This window comes from Schistocerca nitens, chromosome 6 (assembly GCF_023898315.1).
Source record: "Schistocerca nitens isolate TAMUIC-IGC-003100 chromosome 6, iqSchNite1.1, whole genome shotgun sequence".
In the NCBI taxonomy this organism is placed as follows: domain Eukaryota; kingdom Metazoa; phylum Arthropoda; class Insecta; order Orthoptera; family Acrididae; genus Schistocerca; species Schistocerca nitens.
Window position 1 is genome coordinate 125,464,456 of NC_064619.1, and position 23,225 is coordinate 125,487,680.

Below are 23,225 nucleotides of genomic sequence, written 5' to 3' on the forward strand. Positions count from 1 at the left end.
GAAATCATTAGCATTTGAACCATGTCAGCCCGCAGGTTCAAGGTCAAATTCGATATCGCAGAGCAACAGCATCTTCCGGTACAATTTTCCCGGGGCTCTTGCTGTTGCTACAAACTGAAGGTAATGGATCAGTGTGACTTAAGCAGATGTGCATGATGCCTCGCAGACGTATTCACGAATCGTACTGTCAAATCAGTGAGTTTGAAAGAGGGTGCATTATTGGTATCAGAGAATGTGATGCATCCATCTGAAAAACTGCTACTCGTGTGGGACGAAGCGTTTCGGCAGTGTAACGGGTGCGTGCAGAATGGTTCACAGAAGGCTGTAGAACATGATGAGATGGGTCACGTCGCACCACCCAGACCCCCCCCCCCCCCTCCCCGAGAGGATCGACACCACATCCGAATGGCATTGCAGTACAGATTTGCATCCTCCTCGGTTCTGGAGCAACAGTGTAACACATCTACACTATCAGGGATAACAGTCCATCTCCATTTATTATGGCACGGGTAACGTGCGCATTGTCCACTTCTCTGCCTACTTTTGACGAATGTGCAGAAAAATACTAGACAGCAATGGTGTATGGAATGACATCACTGAGGAAAGGAATGGCACCGGATAGTGTTTTTGGACAAATCCAGGTACTGTTGGTTTCAAAATTATGGCCGCATTTTAGTTCCCTGAGGACAGGGCGAGTGGTATCATATTGATCGCATTTGCGTAAATCCTACAGCACCATCTCAAGGCCTTATGGTGTGTGGTGCTATACCACAAAATGCCCTTCACACGTTGATGCCCTCACACACGGAATAAGTAATCAGAACCTAAGGTGGTGCATACTAGACACATGCTGAATGGAGTTGACTGACATGCTAATCATTTCTGCAGAGCATACTAATGTACTTGTCCTGTGTATATGAAAGTCCTCTCCCTAGTCATTTGAGGTATTCTAATTTTTCTGAACATGAGTGTAAAATGCTGTTACATCCACACGGAAATGAATGATGTTTTAAATCAACACAGATTTTGAATACCTTTAGTAATTTAAAAAGCAACTACAGACACTATGTCCACACAAATGAAAAAATTTAATAATTATTGTATGCTGCCTTCATAATATTCTAAGAATTGTTTCCTTGAATAAAAAAATTTCATGTTTCTGTTCGCCAAGTTGGATTCTGAAAAACTATCAACACAAAATTTAACTCCTTTAAATGACTATGGGTGGTTTTGAAAATATCAGCAGTTTTAGATTTTAAGAGATGCTTTCACCAATAACGTTAGTAACAGAATTGGCTCAGTACCATAGCAAATGCACCAAGTGATCAAACCAGACAGAATAAGCGATGCAATACGTGGCTATTCTTTATGTTGTCATATTAATAAATTGTAATTAAACTAAAATAATAAACAAACCATTCTTCCAGATGGTAATTTCATCAATTCTCCAATTTCCATCCATACATTATCCCTTATATTAATATCTTTGTATTCATGGCATTTAGGGTTGTACAAGGCTGGATAATGTTGCACTAATTTCATGAATTACCCATTTCAAGGGCATAACTGCCAGACAATCGAGTGACCCATGATGACACCACTTCCAAACACAAGTGGCTGTTACAACTGGACTGATCAGTTGAGCATTTTAGTTGTATGGCTCTAGCCCCCCTCCTTGGAGTCACTGCTGTCTAAATGCTACAGATGTGCCTTTGGAAAGGATTCCACTCAGTTCCATTACAAACAGTCCTATTTCACAGTTGACAGCTACATGGCTTGAGTGGTCTTGAGCTCCATATTACAACTGCACCTGTAGTATGAACTAAGACTACGAATGTGTTAAACCAACACAGAATCAAAACAACAGTTAATGCAGTGATACGATTGACCTCAAAGAAAACAAAAAATTCAAGCACTTTTATTACCTCATTTGAAAAATGATAGCTACCATTTTCTTGGATCAAAAGGGCACTGTTTAGTTAGATTTAATGGAATGTGGATCTAAAATTAGTTGAAATGTATTACAGAATGCACATCAGACTGAGATGTGCCATCCAAAGAAGGTGGCATAGGAAACTGTTCATCTTGGACAGTCACCTTCCACAGCAAAATGTATCCACACATCCGCTACCAATACTCATGATGTGATTCAGCATGTCCGCTGAGAGTTTTTTTGACCATATATCCTACAATCCCAACCCCACACCCAGTTGCTATTACCTCTTGCATTTTAATGATACCATGATAATCAACAGTTTAAAGGTGACACGTAGGCAATCACTATAAACTGGTTCATCTACCAGGCAGAGAAATTTGTAGCAGACGGTTTGCAGAAGCTGGTGCAAAATTATGAAAACAGTTTGGAAGTTAATGTGAAATATGTGGAAAAGTGAAGTAGGTTTGTAGAAAGCTAAAACAACCAATAGAATATTTTCCTAATGAATATATGTTTTTATGGCCAAACAGCCCATATTGTTACAACGGACCTCATATTTTAGTGGGTATTAGGACGTGTGAATGCAAAGCAGATGCAGCAGTTAAGGAGATGTGCACAACACCCATAATGATAAAATACGAAGTCCTTGTACTCACTATCGTCTCAGTGCCGAGGGGCAGGACCGTGCACCATTGTGAGGTGTGGCTGCAAGTCGCAAGATGGTAAAATGTAGCTGGTAAAACACAATATCTGGTGGAGCATTGTTCCTTTCTGACACGAAGATGAAATGCAATCCTCCTCAATACCTCCAGATTGGACACTGCCCTCTGTTACAGGGATTCCTCGTCTAACTTGAGCATCAACGATGTGCAATGCTTGTGGAGCATGGCTATCTACACTCAGCTTTAAAATGAAAGAAGTTCATACATCTGTTTTGGCATGCTCTACATTTTGAGTGATTACATTCCAAGTGTCGAACTTTAGGTAAATTTTTATGCTTCTCCAGTGCCTTCCAAAAATTTTAACAAAATGTCACGGTTTCACTTGGAAAACACAGTACTGAGGATTGAGAACACTGGTGACTTTCCATTAAGTATATGATACAGTCACATAGTTCTACGCCTGAAAATTTCTAAATGTTCTAGAATCTCGTGTTTTACGCATATAGCAACCATGGATGCTGCCATAGACGCTTGTGTGCCTCAACAGTACAGATGGCCATACTGTAAGTGCAATCACAGTGGACAGGTATCTGTGGAGAGGCCAGACAAACATATGGTTCCATAAGAATGGCAGCAGCCTTTTCAATTGTTAGAAGGGCAACAGTCATTCATACATTATGTTCCACAGAGCCAATCAAGAAAGAGTCAAGGTATACAACAACAAAAGCCACAGAAATCATAGAACCTTAAATTGTGTACTATACTAAAAATAAGTTACCATTATACTGCTTAATGCTATTCATGCTTCTGCTAGATAATTTTAATCAATTCAGACAGAAAGAAAACTGCTGCTTTGAAAAAAGCCACTGCCTCAGTTTTACCACATAGCTACTGTTGATCTGCTGTCAGCATCTTAATATTTACTACATTTACTTCTAAGTCTTGTTTACGGTACATTACTACTCATCATGCAACTTTATAACAAGAACTGCTGCTTGCCGTATAGCTAAAAGAACCTCTCTCAACTCCTGCATGTAGATATTCAAATCATTTGAAGATGAAGTGGCTAACAAGGCAATCTTCTTTTGAAGTGATAGGAAGTCCTCATTTATTGCTTTATATTAGACACGTACTTGTTGAAAATCTTACCATTAGCGTAGATAACTCCATTCTGCACCGTGGACAAGGAAGCAATGTCTGTACAGACTTGCTATATTGGCACTACAAATAGCTAATAGCTAGGGGAAACTGCAGCCATTATATTCTACACCTAAATGGTTTAATTATGATGCCATCATCTTGGGAAACAATTCTGGAGGTAAAGTAGTTGTCCACTCAGGTATCTGACAGAGACTACTCACACGCACTTGTACATACACACTGTCCAAGAGATACAGGATTTAAAAACTATGAAACAAACTGTCCTAAAGAATGAGTACAGCACATACAAAATACATTCATTTTATAAAAAAAATTGTAAAACAGAATGACACACAGTGCTCACATCACTCCACAAAACTAACCGTAACAAGAAGATTAACCACAATGTGGAATTTTCTAGCATTCCTCTCATATAAAACAACTAATGTGAAAAACAACATAAATTTAGTTTTTCTTTAAAAATAACACTTTACATATTAAACCATTCGGGTTATCAAAGCCAACTGTTAAGATGCTTATAAACAAAATCTGAAGTGCCTCTCTGCAACAGCAATGCAACAACATTACAAATCCACATGGCGCTTGTGATCTAGCCTCACATAACACTACTGCCATGTAACTCTGAGGACAACATATGTTGGCAACAAAAGCTATACTTAGCATCAGGCTATGGAGTAGAATTACTTTCAGCAAATTTCTTTGATCACATAGGACATTTATTTTCAATGTTTCCATTCTTCACTTTGCTTATACTATGTGTACAATGAAACAACTTAACGCAATATCACAATGGACCACCAGTGAAGCAGATTCTCCCAAAATACAGGTATTTTATGTCACTGTAGTCTACTTTTTTACTAGTGTTTGTAAGGTCCCCCCCCCCCCCCCCCCATCTGCATAAAAATGTAACCTCCCTCCGTTGTGATTATTTCATTCCTTATGACAAGCCTCACATGAATCTAGGAAACCTTGATGATGGAGAAATAAAAAACCAAAATACAGATGGCTGACAAACTTTTTTCATAAAATATATATCTTCCATAAATGCAGGGAAGGAACAATTAGTTCAAATGGTTCAAATGGCTCTGAGCAATATGGAACTTAACATCTGAGGTCATCAGTCCCCTAGAACTTAGAACTACTTAAACCTAACTAACCTAAGGACATCACACACATCCATGCCCGAGGCAGGATTCGAACCTGCGACCATAGCGGTCGCGCGGTTCCAGACTGAAGTGCCTAGAACCGCTCGGCCACACCGGCCGGCGAACAATTAGTAAATTACTCAATTACGTTTTAGCAGTTACATGTAATTAACTTTATATTAACAGTTAAACATTAGTTTTTGGCATCAATAAAAAGGCAATTGTATACTCCAAGAGCAAAAAACAAAGTGTTAGCCAATGGCACTGTTTAAAAACCTTAGTGTGATCTATATGAACAATAGAAAATAGAACAAATACTTTTAATGGCAGGAAAGGGAAATAATGGTCCGAGTTTCATTAGCGGGCTCCACAGGAGGTAGCTAATCTCTAATACAAATTGTGTGGGCCATATATCAGATTTGACTGATTGCAAAGAGGATGGTTGAAAGATTAGGGTTTAATGTGGTGTCGGCATCAAGGTCACTAGAAATGGAATACTAGCTCAGACTGTTTCAAAGAAATGAAATCAGCCAAGCCCTTTCAGAGGAACCATCTTGAGATTTGCCTGGACCATTGTAGGAAAATTGTGAAAAATCTAAATGTGAATGGCTGGAAGCAGACTTTAATAGCCATCCTTCCCCATGAGAGTCCAATGTGCTAACCAATGTGCCACCTCCCTCAGCCAGACTGACTGGACATACTGAAAATGTTCTAAAGGAGAGGTGGATAACTTGTTGACGTGGAAGCATTACGGAGATGCTCAATAAACTCCAATGTGACTTTAAAAAAGGAAGGAACGAAGAAAGTAAATATGGCATGCAGCAAATGAGAACCTGTCTTCACAGAACATTAAAAATAATACACAACTATTCCACCACTCATGGCACACAGCTTAACTTCATAAGATAATGCACATATATTTCACATACCTCTTCTTCTGTCTGTTGATGTGTTATAAAAAACAAGTTGCCTACAACTCCTGCAATTTCTTCATATTTTTTAACAGAGGCGTGAGTTTTTATTGCAGGATATATAGCAGGCACTAAAAGTCTAACAAACTCTGATCGCATGCGGTGCTGAGTCTTTAAGATCTCGCAATGTACGCCATTGTTCAACATTCGTTCAAACAATGACAGATCTAGGTTATACTTTTGACGCAATTCATAAACAGATGTAGAAGGTCGTAGTTGCAAACTATCTCCTGCAACATAATCAACAAGTTAACACAAGTTTCAGCTATTTGAAAATAAACATAACTGTTTGAGCTACGAACAAATACACGTCAGAACATTTTACACTGAGCACTGTCAACAATTATATTTTTAAGAATGTAAAGTTCTAAGAGATATTTCCTCCTCTTCAACACCAATAAATTACATGTTTTCAACCAATTATTTTAAAGTCGGTCTTCTTACTACATGTCAAGACATAAATAAAGACATTAGTCACACAAATGTTAGATTTTATAATTTTAGGTATCTTCATTATGATTAAGAGATGGAAGGTCCAGTCTGAGTGAAGTAAAAGCTTACGATACACAGGGAAGGAGCAAAAAATTTCTTCTGTACATTTCTCCTCAACATTTATAGTCCAAACCCAAGTGAAGCTTACTTCATATCAATATTAGCTCCTTAGAAGTTTGCTTCATTCGTGATTTGAGAGAGTAAAAATAGCTGTCTGTGTGCCTGTGTTCATGCCCCAACCTCTCTTATATTATTCTCAAGAATGCTACATGTGATGAGGCAGAAGGCTCTGATTTGTTTAGAAGTTTAGCTATACATGAGGCAAATAACACAAAATCAGCAGAAAATTTGTGTTTACATTAATCCCCTCATCATTTACTTCATCTTCATTTTCCCAGCTCGAGGATCTGAGAACCCCTGGACTTTTTAAGACCATTTCTTGTAATATAAGAGGGAAGCAATGATGGATGGAGGAGAGGATGATGGATGCAGTGTGTGGAGAGGGGATTGAAAGGATTGTTGATGAGGGTGACAGATAGCAGGACAAAGGTGGTGAGTGGAAAAGGAGAGGGCGCGAAGAGGGTCTGGAAAGAGGGGAGGTGGAAGGTGGAAAGTGGGAGAGTGTTGGCGGGTGGAAAGGGGGGATGCTGAGGGAAGCAGTAGTAATGTTAGGATGGAGGACAAATGTGGAAGAAGAGTTAAAAGGATGATCAGTGGGGACGGAATGGGGAGGGGGAGGGAGGGTAGGTGGATGCAAACTTCCATCTAGTAAATTTAATCAATTTGTGGCAATTATTAAATTAAAATTTTTAAACGTTAGTCATTACGATTTTAGTTCTTACACTCACACTGTTCAAATTATGATTCTACCTCTTATATTCATAAGTCCCTTTAAGACATTTTTGTTGTTCATGATATTAAATAAACTTCAATATGTTTAATGTGACCTTGTATGTCATATCCATACTACCACCCCTAACTCACCAGACTTCCACAATGTTAACCTTCAGATATGCCTACAGCACACGTTAGGCTAGAGGTCAAAGAGAAACAACAGCAGAAGAAAGGGTACACCACACCCGGCTAAGGTAAGTGGTATGCATTACAAGGGCAATGGGAATAGAGACCAATGCAGGTTTAGACCTGGGAGAATGAGAGACAATAGGATCTGTTGGAGGGACAGTTCTCAACAGCAATCTCCAAGAACTGGTGCTGAAGGGAAAATCCAAATGGCACAGGAATAAGCAGCATATTCAGCAGCTGAGTTGTCAAGATTCTGGCAAGCCTCAGATTAAGCAGCACAGCTGGTATATGATACATGGTGTACTTACTTTTACACGTGGCTTAACATCTCATATGAAAAGATAGACTGTCTCAAGGTTTGCTGGACTTCTCAGGTACCTGCTTATTTTCATTAATTGTCTTCAGTGAAAGTATTGCTGTTTTCCCCAACCTACAGCAATTTTAAATTGTACATTTAAGCATATTCCCTATGGACAACCCAGGAAAAGTTGTTATCCCATACAGCCAGTGACCATCTTCTAGTGACAATCTTGTAACAGTCATTCTGACGTGATCAAAAGTAGGGCCATGTGTGAATGCAGTCACACCATGTGTCAGCTGCTCTACAGTTACATCTATGCAGGTATGACAACTAATCGGCAGTTTATCTGCATGAATTAACACCCACAAATGGCAGCTAACAGTTAACCGGATCAACTAATTGCTGAATGTGATGCACATTGGAAGATCAGTGTCTTCTAACAGCTGGTATAACATCAATGGCTTTTGAATTATTCAGACCTCCCACACCACCTTCCAAAGCACCAGCACCACTGAACTGTCAGTTGGAAAATTTCCTTAAGGAAATCCTCCATTCTCACAACCCCACTGGCCAATATCTCTCAGTCACCTTCCTTAGCTGTCCTTTTCCCTCTCCATAACCATTACAATTTCATCTCCTTCCTTATCCCAAAACATTCCTCCCCTGCACAGACTTTGTGTTTTGCACAATGCTGCATCAATGTGTCCACCCTGTAGTCGTGTCACACACTGACAAAACGTGGGGCAATGTGTAGGTCGGCTGTGTCGTCAGCCACATCTTCAGAACAGTAAGTGGATAACAGTGTCCTGAAATTCCTTAGCATCAAGGTGTTCGTTCTGCACTATGACGTGATGTAGGGATTGGACAAAAAACTGTAGTGTCGCTACATAGTATAAAGTGAAACCTGTAGCAATTAGTAGGAAAGGTGCCGTGTAACATTAACTTCAATTTCATTACGTCACCGAAATCCAACAGTCCCTCTCTTCCGTGCATCCGTGAATTTGTACTCCTCTATACCCTTTTGCACCTCATCTTCATCCCTCCCAATCACCACCCACCTCCCCCCCCCCCCCCCTTTGCATTTTGCCTTTCCGATCAACCAAAAACAATGTCAGTCACAAACTGGCAATTGTGTGTGCGTGTGCGTGTGAAATGGAAGAGGGTCTATTGACAAACAGCCAACACAGGTTTAGAAAACATCATTCTTGTGAAACACAACTAGGTCTTTATTTGCATGAAGTGTTGAATGTTACTGACAAGGGATTTCACATTGATTCCGTATTTTTGGATTTCCGGAAGGCTTTTGACACTGTACCACACAAGCGGCTTGTAGTGAAATTGTGTGCTTATGGAATATCGCCTCAGTTACGTGACTGGATTTGTGATTTCCTGTCAGAGGGGCAACAGTTCACAGTAATTGACGGAAAGTCATCGAGTAAAACAAGTGATTTCTGGCATTCCCCAAGGTAAAGTTAGAGACCCTTTGCTGTTCCTTATCTATATAAATGATTTGGGACAGAATCTGGGCTGCCATCCTAGGTAGTTTGCAGGTAATGCTGTCACTTATCGACTAATGAAATCATCATCAGAAAATCAAAACAAATAGCAAAATGACTTATCTGAATGGTGCGAAAATTGGCAGTTGACCCAAAATAACAAGTGTGAGGTCATCCACATGAGTGCTAAAAGGAAGCCGTTAAACTATGGTTACATGATAAATCAGTCAAATCTAAAGGCCATAAATTCAACAAAACACCTAGGAATTACACTTACGAACAACTTAAACTGTAAGGAACACACAGAAAATGTTGTGGGGAAGGCTACCCAAAGACTGCGTTTTATTGGCAGGACACTTAGAAAATGTAACAGATCTACTAAGGAGACTGCCTACGCTATGCTTGTCCGCCCTCCTTTAAAATGCAGGTGCGCAGTGTGGGGTCCTTACCAGATAGGACTGACGGAGTACATCAAAAAAGTTCAAAGAAGGGCAGCACGTTTCATATTATTGCAAAATATGTGGGAGAGTGTCACTGAAATGATATAGGATTTGGGCTGGGCATCATTAAAAGAAAGGCGTTTTTCATTGTGACGGAATCTTCTCACAAAATACCAATCACCAACTTTCTCCTTTGAAAGTGAAAATATTTTGTTCACACCAATCTACATAGGGAGAAATGATAACCATGATAAAATTAGGGAAATCAGAGCTCATACGGGAAGACATAGGTGTTTGTTGTTTCCGCGCGCTATATGAGATCGGAATAATAGAGAATTGTGAACCCCTGCCAGGCACTTTATGATTTGCAGGGTATCCACGTAGATGTAGAAAGGGGGAGAAAGGGAGGGGGAAGGAGTTAATGCTAGTAAAAGAGAGAAATATTTAGCTTAACTTTCAGCTCATGTTAAATGTGTCTCTGAGCCACACATCAATCATCTGTAGTTGTTTTAATTTATTGTTTCAATCCTGAAATTTCTATTTACTAACTATTCATATATCTCATTATAGGGATGTTTTAATTGAATAACCTGTAGATTATTTTAACATGTGATTAATATTAAAATTATGCAACAATTCTACAATGTCAACTTCTCCGGAGAATGTGGATCAATGGTAAATTAATCATATATACATTCACTGCTCCATGTGGGATGATAGGTTTTATAGTACCTTGTAGAACTCCACTGGCACAAATTATTTATGACAATTATGTTACTCTACATAGATGGAAGCAAAATATACTGCACAATTTACTTGTATGTCAACACAATAAGAGTCATCTTTTACTCTAAACTACCATGAAATTTAATTTTCAGTTAAGTTTGTCACCCATTCCATCATAACTGCTTGGCTCCTACCCAAGAATATTACAAGGTGTACTGCTTTTGTAGTCATTTACACTAACTTCAGGATTTTTCCGTTTTCATTAACTGTTTTTTATTGTTTACATTTTTTAATAAGAAGACAAGTAAACCATTTCCTGTGAGTTACATGTGTATATCCTTTTAATCATTTCGGTTGTATCTTATGCTGAGTAGTTGAGCCTCCTAACAAAGATGTTTGAATTATTAAAACAAATCATTCAATGAAATGGTTAAACAAATAGACTCAAAATGACATCATATGAACATTTCCCAACCATGTATGATAGGACAACTGGATGCCTGATGTTACTAAACATACTTAACTAAAATGTGTTGTCCAAGGCATTAAAGGTTCCTGTTACAGTGGTGAGAAGACAGAAGATTATTTAGCCTACGAGTACATTTATTTTTCAATGATTTAATTATAGTGGTATTGTTAAGTGTGCAGAAGAATAACAAATCTAGCATACATTTCCTGAAGTAGATTCTACAGAACTGAGAACTTACAAGGTAAATTCTCGATAGGCCGCTAATGCTGGCCTTTTGAACTCACACAGTTAATTATTTAATTAATTTGTTACATGTTCCATAGATCATTTGAACAATTCTCTTTTCGAAATGATACGGAACAGGTCAGTTTACAGGATATGTGTATATGATTACTGTTAACACTGAAGAACATATTTTTTTAGTCCTATTCATGCACTACACATGAAAACTTTGCTTTATTCATCCATGTAGTACATGAAGTTGTCTATAAGCAATGATATTAGGCTAGATATAAAACTTGTTGTTCTAACAGTCAGTCATTTTACATCATCTGGCAAATGAAAATCTTTGTTGCACTTATTGAACTAATTTCTGAGCTACTGCCAGCTTCAATAAAAGCCAGTAAAGATCATTTTTTCCTCCAGTGTTGAAGGTATGGACATAACTATGCTTCTGAAATTGTAATGGCTTATTTATGATGAATTTCATTAGCGAATGTACATTCATCTTCAGAGGAAAAAAAAGAAACAGAACACCTTGAATAACTAGAGATAGGACATTCTTATTCACAGCACATGTACATTAGTATGCTGTGCAGAAAAGATCAGCACTTGAACCATTGCAGCTCGCGAGTTCAAAGTCAACATCGATATCGTGGCGCACCATCACCAACCAGTAAAATGTGTCTGCAGCTCCCATTGCAACTATAAACAGAAGGCAGTGGATAAGTGTAACTTGAGCAGATATATGCGCTAACTGTACCATCCATTCAGTGAGTTTGAAAGAGGGTGCATTATTGGCATCAGAGAATGTGATGCATCCCTCCAGGAAATTGCTGCTCGTGTGGGATGAAGTGTTTTGGTAGTGAAAAGGGCATGTACAGAATGGTTCACGGAAGGCTACAGAACATCAAGAGATGGTTCAGGTCACTTCACCCAGGCCAACCCCTGAGAAGATTGACACCTCATCCAAATGGCATTGCAGGGCAGGTCTGTGTCCTCCTCAGATCTGGATCAACAATGGAACAGCGTAACACACCACATATTATCAGGATTGACAGTCCATCGCCATTTATCACACACAGGTTATGTGTGCGTCATCCACTTCTCTGCGTACCTTTGACATATGTGCAGAAACATGCTAAACGGCAATGGTGTATGGAACAATGTCACTGGGGACAGGAATGGCATCAGGAAGTTTTTTAGATGAATCCAGGTTCTGTTTGTTTGAATAGCATGGCCGCATTCACGCAAGTGCCAGTTCAAGGCCTTATTGTGTGGGGTGCTACTGGGTACAACCATAAATCACAAATGGTTTGTTTCCAGGGCACTGTGACCAGTGTGACGTACCTAAATGACATCCTGCGGCACATAGCCATACCCTTTCAGGACAAAAACCCAAATGCCATTTTCAGCAAGACAATGCATGACCACATACTGTTGCATGAACACATGCTTTTTTGGTGTCACAGGATGTCAGCCTTTTGCCCTGGCCCCCAGATCACCATACTTGTCACCAACTGGAAATGTGTGGGATATGGTGAAATGATGGGCGCAGTGCTCTAACCCAATGCCAATGATCACAGATGAACTTTTGAACCAGATGAATGCAACATGGATGTCTATACAACAGAATGCCATTTACGTCTTATACTTGTTGATTCCCCCCCATGAACCATGGACCTTGCCATTGGTGGGGAGGCTTGCGTGCCTCAGCAATACAGATGGCCGTACCGTAGGTGCAACCACAACAGAGGAGTATCTGTTGAGAGGCCAGACAAACATGTGGTTCCTGAAGAGGGACAGCAGCCTTTTCAGTAGTTGCAGGGGCAACAGTCTGGATGATTGACTGATCTGGCCTTGTAACATTAACCAAAACGGCCTTGCTGTGCTGGTACTGCGAACGGCTGAAAGCATGGGGAAACTAGAGCCGTAATTTTTCCCGAGGACATGCAGCTTTACTGTATCATTAAATGATGATGGCGTCCTCTTGGGTAAAATATTCCGGAGGTAAAATAGTCCCTCATTCGGATCTCCGGGAGGGGACTACTCAAGAGGACGTCGTTATCAGGAGAAAGAAAACTGGCGTTCTACGAATCGGAGTGTGGAATGTCAGATCCCTTAATCGGGCAGGTAGGTTAGAAAATTTAAAAAGGGAAATGGATAGGTTAAAGTTAGATATAGTGGGAATTAGTGAAGTTCGGTGGCAGGAGGAACAAGACGTCTGGTCAGGTGATTACAGGGTTATAAATACAAAATCAAACAGGGGTAATGCAGGAGTAGGTTTAATAATGAATAAAAAATAGGAGTGCGGGTTAGCTACTACAAACAGCATAGTGAACGCATTATTGTGGCAAAGATAGACACAAAGCCCATGCCTACTACAGTAGTACAAGTTTATATGCCAACTAGCTCTGCAGATGATGAAGAAATTGATGAAATGAATGACAAGATAAAAGAAATTATTCAGGTAGTGAAGGGAGACGAAAATTTAATAGTCATGGGTGACTGGAATTCGTCAGTAGGAAAAGGGAGAGAAGGAAACATAGTAGGTGAATATGGATTGGGGGGGAAGAAATGAAAGAGGAAGCCACCTTGTAAAATTTTTTCACAGAGCATAACTTAATCATAGCTAACACTTGGTTTAAGAATCATAAAAGAAGGTTGTATACCTGGAAGAATCCTGGAGATACTAAAAGGTATCAGATAGATTATATAATGGTAAGACAGAGATTTAGCAACCAGGTTTTAAATTGTAAGACATTTCCAGGGGCAGATATGGATTCTGACCACAATCTCTTGGTTATGAACTGCAGATTGAAACTGAAGAAACTGCAAAAAGATGGGAATTTAAGGAGATGGGACCTGGATAAACTGAAAGAACGAGAGGTTGTAGAGAGTTTCATGGAGAGCATAAGGGAACAATTGACAGGAATGGGGGAAAGAAATACAGAAGAAGAAGAATGGGTAGCTCTGAGGCATGAAGTAGTGAAAGCAGCAGACGATCAAGTAGGTAAAAAGACGTGGGCTAATAGAAATCCTTGGGTAACAGAAGAAATACTGAATTTAATTGATGAAAGGAGAAAATATAAAAATGCAGTAAATGAAGCAGGCAAAAAAGGAATACAAACGTCTCAAAAATGAGATCGACAGGAAGTGCAAAATGAATATCAAGAGCTCAGATGGCAACCCAGTTCTAAGCAAAGAAGGGAAGGCAGAAAGGTGGAAGGGGTATATAGAGGGTTTATACAAGGGCGATGTACTTGAGGACAATATTATGGAATTGGAAGAGGATGTAGATGAAGATGAAATGGGAGATACGATACTGCGTGAAGAGTTTGACAGAGCACTGAAAGACCTGAGTCGAAACAAGGCCCCGGGGGTAGACAACATTCCATTAGAACTACTGACGGCCTTGGGAGAGCCAGTCCAGACAAAACTCTACCATCTGGTGAGCAAGATGTATGAGATAGGTGAAATACCCTCAGACTTCAAGAAGAATATAATAATTCCAATCCCAAAGAAAGCAGGTGTTGACAGATGTGAAAATTACCGAACTATCAGCTTAATAAGTCACAGCTGCAAAATACTAACGCGAACTCTTTACAGACAAATGGAAAAACTGGTAGAAGCGGGCCTCGGGGAAGATCAGTTTGGATTCCATAGAAAAGTTGGAACACGTGAGGCAATACTAATCTTACGACTTATCTTAGAAGAAAGATTAAGAAAAGGCAAACCTACGTTTCTAGCATTTGTAGACTTAGAGAAAGTTTTTGACAAAGTTGACTGGAATACTCTCTTTCACATTCTAAAGGTGGCAGGGGTAAAATACAGGGAGCAAAAGGCTATTTACAATTTGTACAGAAACCAGATGGCAGTTATAAGAGTCGAGGGGCATGAAAGGGAAGAAGTGGTTGGGAAAGGAGTGAGACAGGGTTGTAGCCTCTCCCCGATGTTATTCAATCTGTATATTGAGCAAGCAGTAAAGGATACAAAAGAAAAATTTGGAGTAGGTATTAAAATTCATGAAGAAGAAGTAAAAACTTTGAGGTTCGCCGATGACATTGTAATTCTGTCAGAGACAGCAAAGGACTTGGAAGAGCAGTTGAACGGAATGGACAGTGTTTTGAAAGGAGGATATAAAATGAACATCAACAAAAGCAAAACGAGGATAATGGAATGTAGTCGAATTAAGTCAGGTGATGCTGAGGGAATTAGATTAGGAAATGAGACACTTAAAGTAGTAAAGGAGTTTTGCTGTTTAGGGAGTAAAATAACTGATGATGGTCGAAGTAGAGAGGATATAAAATGTAGACTGGCAATGGCAAGGAAATCGTTTCTGAAGAAGAGAAATTTGTTAACATTGAGTATAGATTTAAGTGTCAGGAAGTCTCTGAAAGTATTTGTATGGAGTGTAGCCATGTATGGAAGTGAAACATGGACGATAACTAGTATGGACAAGAAGAGAATAGAAGCTTTCGAAATGTGGTGCTACAGAAGAATGCTGAAGATAAGGTGGGTAGATCACGTAACTAATGAGGAGGTATTGTATAGGATTGGGGAGAAGAGAAGTTTGTGAAACAACTTGACTAGAAGAAGGGATCGGTTGGTAGGACATGTTTTGAGGCATCAAGGGACCACAAATTTAGCATTGGAGGGCAGCGTGGAGGGTAAAAATCGTAGAGGGAGACCAAGTGATGAATACACTAAGCAGATTCAGAAGGATGTAGGTTGCAGTAGGTCCTGGGAGATGAAGAAGCTTGCACAGGATATAGTAGCATGGAGAGCTGCATCAAACCAGTCTCAGGACTGAAGACCACAACAACAACAACAACAACTTGTTGATTCCATCACGGATGGACCAATTTATCAGGGCCCATGGCAGACCCTGTGCCTGCTAGGCAACGGGACACATGCTGAACCGAGGAGACTGAATGCTAATTATTTCTGCAGAACATACCACTGTACATATCCTTTGAATATGAAAGTCCTATGTCTAGGCGTTCGAGGTATTCTGTTCTTTCTGAACATGAGTGTATGTACTTTGGTTGTGCCTAACTCCTTGAAGAGGTACCTACTTGATGACCAAAGTGAATATTACATATCTCACTTTTGTGCAATACTTTCTTTCTGTATTAAGTGGAAATATGCAGAATGTGTCAGGAGTTTGATCCATGCGTTTTCAAGGCTAGCAATTATACAAAGAGCAAAAGTAACTGAACATAAATTGTTAGAACAGCTTGGTAACATGCTACTTCCACTTGAAGTTTTCATCAATATGAGCATACAAAACTTTGGAGCACTCTTCCCTGTATATTGGTTCCTGTTCATATGCTGCTTCATTTGTTGGTAAGACTTTATTTGTTGTAGGGAACTAAATATAGCGCAATTTCTCAAAATTTTGAGGGTGGCATTTTTACAGACCCAGTTGTGATTCTTTGTAAAACATCTTTCACAAACCCTTCTGCTGCTTTCTCTCTAATGGGATTTACTATAATACTAGTATCATCTGCAAAAAGTTTCAATTCTGCTTGATGAATGTTAAGTGGAAAGTCTTTCACATAAATAAGGAAATAGAAGAGGATTCAAAATTGAACACTATGGGCCTCCCTTTGTGGTTTCTCTCCAGTCACTAAAATTTTCTATTCTTCCAACACTGTCTGAATTGTTAAGCACAGTTTTGTGCAATGTGTTTGCTCAGTATAGTTCAAACTCATTACTTATGTGTAAAGCCATCAATTCCCTCAAACATAAATTTTTCTAAGAGAGTAATGTGATCTATGCTTTCAAACACATTGGAAAGATAAAAAATGCCAACTGTGATGATATATTATTTACCGCTTGTAAAGTTTGGTGAGTGAGTGTGTACATAGTGCTGTCAGACAAGCAATCCTTATGAAATGGCAAGTGAGATATGGTATGCACATTGTTTCCACTTAAATGTTAAAGTACTCAAGTATATTAGTTTTTTTAACATTTTGGAAAAAGATGCCATTACGGAAACTCAATAATAATTATTTTTGTGTTTCTTGTCACCTTTCTTATAAATAGTTTTATCAAGAGCATATTGTGATGTCTGGAAAAATTCCCCGTGCCAGTGATGCATTATATATATCACTATGGATATTACTTATTATGTTAGAACAATTTTCCTGAATTTTGTTTGAAATTTCATCAACTCCATATGAGCTTGCATTTTTTAGAATTTTTTATAGCTCTATCAATTTCAGTGAAGGATACTGATGCTACTTCGCATTCGCACAGAGCAAGCATGAATTTCTGACAAATTTGAGCTGTTATATCTCAGGCAATATTCTGTTGAAAAAATGAAATTTGGTCATCTTGTACAATTTTTTTGTACTCTTAAGACTAATAATGAAAAGTGATATTCAGCAAGCAAATTTTAGGCCAAATTGCCCAAAAAAGTGTCAAAATTGGCTTATATCTCAGGAATTAAAGGTATACTAACCTAACAACACAAGGTTCTCAAATATAAGGTTTCATTTATATACCACTTTCCAATATTGAATAAATCCAGTGCAAACTTTAACATTTTGTAGAAAGGTCAAAAATGTGGCATTTTAACCTGATTTTGCAAAAAAAATTTTTTTTATTAAACTCTCCAAACTGGACTCATTAGAAAGACCATGGTTTGAACCACAAATCAAAGTGTATTTCATTATCCATTGCAGGCTAACAATGCTAGATACTCGGAATGAAAGTTGGGTGTGAAAATCACAGCATAAAAGCAATATAAAATTTGACTCTTATATCTCATAGAATAAATGCCTTCTGATCACAAAATTTAATACGCAATAGACTGGTAGCATAATGACGTGGAATACAGAATTTCATTCACCTAGTATTTTGAAAAATACTACAAATTCGTCAAAAAGATGATGATTTTTGTGAACTGGTGAAAATTGGGTGAATTTGACACTTCTTTTATAACTACCATTTTCTACTATAGCTTCAAAACCAGTTTCAATTGAAACAACGTGTTTTAAGGACACCCCACCCCTCCAGAACTCGTTGATTAAAAGGCATGATCAAGACAAAACTTTGGACACAACAATGTACCAACATTTCCCACTGTAAAAATATCATTCACGTACTGCTTTCCAAATTTCTACAAAATCAATTGAAACTTGATTTCCATAAAAATTACAAAAATATATCACATTCAACTTGCTTTTAGAGAATTTGATTTCCATAATCAATTTCAAACTAATCATAGTTGAAAAGAGTATTTTTTAAGCATTCAGAAAAGCGTGTCTGATTTTCCAATTGGCACCAACAATACCTGAAAATGATGAGCAAATATGGGGGATTAGACCACAGCAACAGGCTACATTGCATCAACCTGTTGTCTGTGTTTAACTGCATGTTGTTTCTATTTTCAAATGGAGAAGTAATAGCACACGATATTGTGTTGGTCCATGGTGACACTGTAACTATCCGTTCGAGAACATGATGTGGCAACCCCATCACCAAAGGGTCACGCAATACCAGCCGTGAGTTGATTTCCTCAGCCTGTTTCCCACACCCGTAATTTTGTTTCTTAATTTAAGTTCCAAAGCCTTGTGGTAGTACGTGTCTCCTTACAATGCCATTTGCTATTATCTCTCATAAATGGAAAGCAAAGTAATATCAATTTTTGTTTTAAACTTCTCAATGTTGCAGGTTACATTTTTCGAAACTTTTGAGGCACTTTCTGCAGTTCATTTTCTGGAAATTGATGCTGTCGGTGGGATGACAATATTGAAGGCAAAGAGACCACGGAAATGGGGTGAGGTTCTGGTAACCAACAAGCTTTCTGTCTTTCAAGCCAATAAAAGGAAAAATCTGGGCCTTGAAGGTGCATAAATTTCGTCAGAGTATCACTCTGTTCCACTGATATGTCAATAATGTTGCCAAGACTCAATTCATCATCATACATACAAGGAACGTAATGGCCAAGTAACATCATTTTCGCATCCAACTTTGATTCAAATTATCTAGCATTGTTAGCCAGTATTGGATAACCAAATATACTTTGTTTTGTGGTTCAAACCATGATCTTCCTAATGAATCCAGTTTGGAGAATTATTAGAACACTGGTTTTTACAAAATTAGGTCAAAAATATTGGGTTTTTGACCTTTTTACAAATCTTAAACTTTGCTCTTAATAAATTCAGTATTGGAAAGTGATGCACAAATGAAACTTTATATCAGAGTGTCTCCTGTTATTAGGTGACAACATATCAAGTACCACATTCGTCATACCAGCCAAACTTTTGACACTTTTTTTGCACACCATACTTTTCGGGTGATTTTGCCTAAAATTTTCTGGATGAATATCACTTGTAAAATTATTTTTATTATTATTATTGTTGAGACAGTACATAAAGTTGTACAACATGGGAAATTTCATTTCTTTCAACAAAATTTCGTACGAGATGTAACAGCTCAAATTCACCAGAAATTCATGCTTGCTCTGCGCAGTATTGCATACGAAGTCAAACAAATTAATATCTAGGCTAGTATTACTGCCACAAATATTAAGCTTTAACAATGTTTGCTTGGGATGTGTGCAAATGTTCACATAAAATTTCATAAAACTGATGGTTGAGCAGGAAAATGCTCCAAAATTAGGCGATTTTATGTGGACTGACCCTATGGCATACACAATTTCACATTAGCATCTTTTTCTACACATGCCTCATCCCAAACTATGTCTTAACTTATTGTTAAAACACTTAACCCTGTTCTCATTAATAACCCTCACAGTTTTGTACTAACATGCCTCAGGGCTCTAAGGTGCTAAATTGTTTATTAACTGCACATAATGATCAGACAGCCCATTAACAATTCAGTATACATTAATTTTTTCTGCCAGTGCACTGTTTATAAAAAACAAATTATCAATCAGGGTCCTGCTACCTTGCTGTGAGCAAGTTGGAAAATTTACTACTGAACTCAGACTGAAGCAACCAAATAATGATTCCATTTAATTTTTTGTATCACAATCTTTTAGGAATTCTAAATCGAAATCTCCACTAATTACTAACTGTTTCTTCTTGCCCAACAAGTACCTAAATAAAGCATCTATTTCTCATGAACAGCTGAAAATTGCCTAGTGGGGAACTGCTACAATTACAAGGGACGTATTCTGCAGCAACAACTTCTAAGCACATGCTCCTAGGTGCTGATATACATAGAAACAGCTTGTTTCAATTTTTTTTAACTTTGTGTTTAACTTTTACACATGTTGCAAATCCTTTTTTCTGGTTAACTCTACACGAAAATGATCCTGGTATATAATACCCAATATTTAACTTATCTGTCCCCACGGTGCGTTCAGAAAAGAACACAAAAATCAACAATTTCAGAATTTTCCACTCATCTACAAATTCAAGACGCTCATCTTTCTTACTATTTCAAGCCCCTATGTTCTGATGAAACAAGCTAATTTCACTTTTCTTGAAACCAATACATTTTTCTTTCAAGACAATCTGAGTTACCTGAGTAAATCAAAAAATGTGCCCTGACTCCTGTGCTAATACACTGATTAATGACCAACAAAAAAGTATAAATACTTCACTATAATTTAAATTAAATATATATGTAATTGACATACCTATCATGATGAGATGTTGACAATGACTTGTAAGAAAAACTGCAATTTGTGATTCCAATATTTCATTTGCTTCTTCTACAATAGCTGCGAACAAAGGATAAGTAATAAATCACACCTCACAATGACTGCAACAGGAATTACACGTGTAATCTAAAAATTCAAACAAAACTACCATGACAAAACCACCTGCATCAATCAGTTGCTGTATTTTTACTCTAAAATGAGAATGAAGTTCAAAAAATACGTTAATGAATTGCTAATTATTTGTTTCACATTTGCTAGTAACACGATTCACATCAAAAGTACAATGTAATTTCATAGTATACAGTCCTACATTTATGAGAGGTATCAGTATTTTAATAAGAATTTGCTCAATAAAGATGAACAATCAATTACATCCTGTACAAACTATCATATTGTCCTACATAAAACTCCCCCTAATGGAATGTTTGTGGAATCTCTTGGCTTCTCATAGTTTTAAAAATTTTCAACCACCATTTATTGTGAGGGAGGGCATCTGGGCATTCAAAATTTTACAAACTTTGAGCATGGAGCACAATATTGCAAGTAATACTAATGTCTGCTTCTGTCTGTATATGTGCGGATGGATATATATATATATATATATATATATATATATATATATATATATATATATATATATGTGTGTGTGTGTGTGTGTGTGTGAGCGCGCGCGTATACCTGTACTTTCCCCCCCCTAAGATAAGTCTTTCTGCTCCCGGGATTGGAATGACTCCTTACCCTCTCCCTTAAAACCCACATTCTTTCGCCTTTCCCTCTACTTCCCTCTTCTCGATGAAGCACCCATGGGTTGCGAACGCTTGAATTATGTCTGTGTTTGTTTGTGTGTGTATCAACATACCAACGCTTTCGTTTGGTAAGTTACATCATCTTTGTTTCTAGATATATTTTTCCCACGTGGGGGCACGGTGTAACACTGTGCCAAGATGTGCTGGCCGTGCACCAAGGCATGTATAGCCACAGAGTGATCCTCATTACCAACAAACACTGTCTGCCAGTGTCCGTTCATGCGAATGGACAGTTTGTTTCTGGTAATTCCCACATAGAAGGCTTCACAGTGTAGGCATGTCATTTGGTAAATCACGTCAGTGCTTTCACACGTCGCTCTGCCTTTGATTGTGTACACCTTTCAGGTTACAGGACTGGAGTAGGTGGTGGTGGGAGGGTGCATGGGACAGTTGGGGGGGGGGGTGGCGGTTACAAGGGTAGGAGCCAGAGGGTAGGGAAGGTGGTTTGGGGATTTCATAGGGATGGTTGGTTGGTTGGTTGTTTTGGGGAAGGAGACCAGACAGTGTGGTCATCGGTCTCATCGGATTAGGGAAGGATGGCGAAGGAAGTCGGCCGTGCCCTTTCAGAGGAACCATCCCGGCATTTGCCTGGAGTGATTTAGGGAAATCACGGAAAACCTAAATCAGGATGGCCGGACGCGGGATTGAACCGTCGTCCTCCCGAATGCGAGTCCAGTGTCTAACCACCGCGCCACCTCGCTCGGTCATAGGGATGAACCAAGAGGTTACGAAGGTTAGGTGGAAGGCGGAAAGACACTCTTGGTGGAGTGGGGAGGATTTCATGAAGGATGGATCTCATTTCAAGGCAGAATTTGAGGAGGCCGTATCCCTGCTGGAGAGCCCCATTCAGAGTCTGATCCAGTCCCGGAAAGTATCCTGTCACAAGTGGGGCACTTTTGGGGTTCTTCTGTGGGAGGTTCCGGGTTTGAGGGGATGAGGAAGTGGCTCTAGCTATTTGCTTCTGTACCAGGTTGGGAGGGTAGTTGCAGGATGTGAAAGCTGTTTTCAGGTTATTGGTGTAATAGTTCAGGGATTCAGGACTGGAGCAGATTCGTTTGCCACAAAGACCTAAGCTGCCAGATTACACTCCCATATTTTATTTACTCAGGCTTGTCTCACATTTGGCATTACCCGCAAAGGCCTCACACTTAAAGTTCCCATCTCTGGCTGTAACCCTTCTTTCCATCCATCCCTATACCAGTTCCAAACTGAACAACCCATAGCCCTCACCCACTTAATCCTTCACCTACACATCAACTCCAGCCAATGAACACACCTGTCAACTCCTATCCCTAATCAAAGTCCTCAATCTTTCCTCTCCCACATCCACACTGGCTGTTCAGAGCATCCTCCTACGGGCCAACCGTAAATTAGAACAGCATGCCACCCTCCACCTCAAAAAACTATCCAATCTCCTGGTTTCCCACCTCCGGAAAGGCAACTCACTTACCCTTCACAACCTTTTCAACGAACCTCAACCTCCTCTCATTGCACACAGGCCAAGTCTCTCCCATATACTCAATCTCCCACTTCCAGCTCCACTCCCCCCAAAACCTCAAAATTCTAATCAACACAATCTGGAACCACAACACCCCAATTCAGTAGTTAACCTTTCCTCCAAACCTCTCTCCCAATCCGAAACCTCTGTCCTATCCAAAGGCCTCACCTTCAGCCCTACTCCCAGATTCAACCAAACAGCCCTCGTCAAAGGTTTACTGTCCTACACTCATACTCT

General features: G+C 39.0%; 1 protein-coding gene across 1 annotated transcript in view; it reads right to left on the bottom strand.

Moving 5' to 3' along the window:
- Positions 1–23,225, bottom strand: part of LOC126263751 (NFX1-type zinc finger-containing protein 1-like) — a 272,319-nt gene that overhangs the window by 195,556 nt on the left and 53,538 nt on the right. Inside the window, exons 3-4 of the mRNA XM_049960939.1 lie at positions 20,661–20,744; positions 5,834–6,105 (exon numbers count right to left, since the gene is read on the bottom strand). Of these exons, the coding sequence (XP_049816896.1) occupies positions 5,834–6,105; positions 20,661–20,744 (356 nt within the window). The remainder of the gene's footprint in view (positions 1–5,833; positions 6,106–20,660; positions 20,745–23,225) is intronic.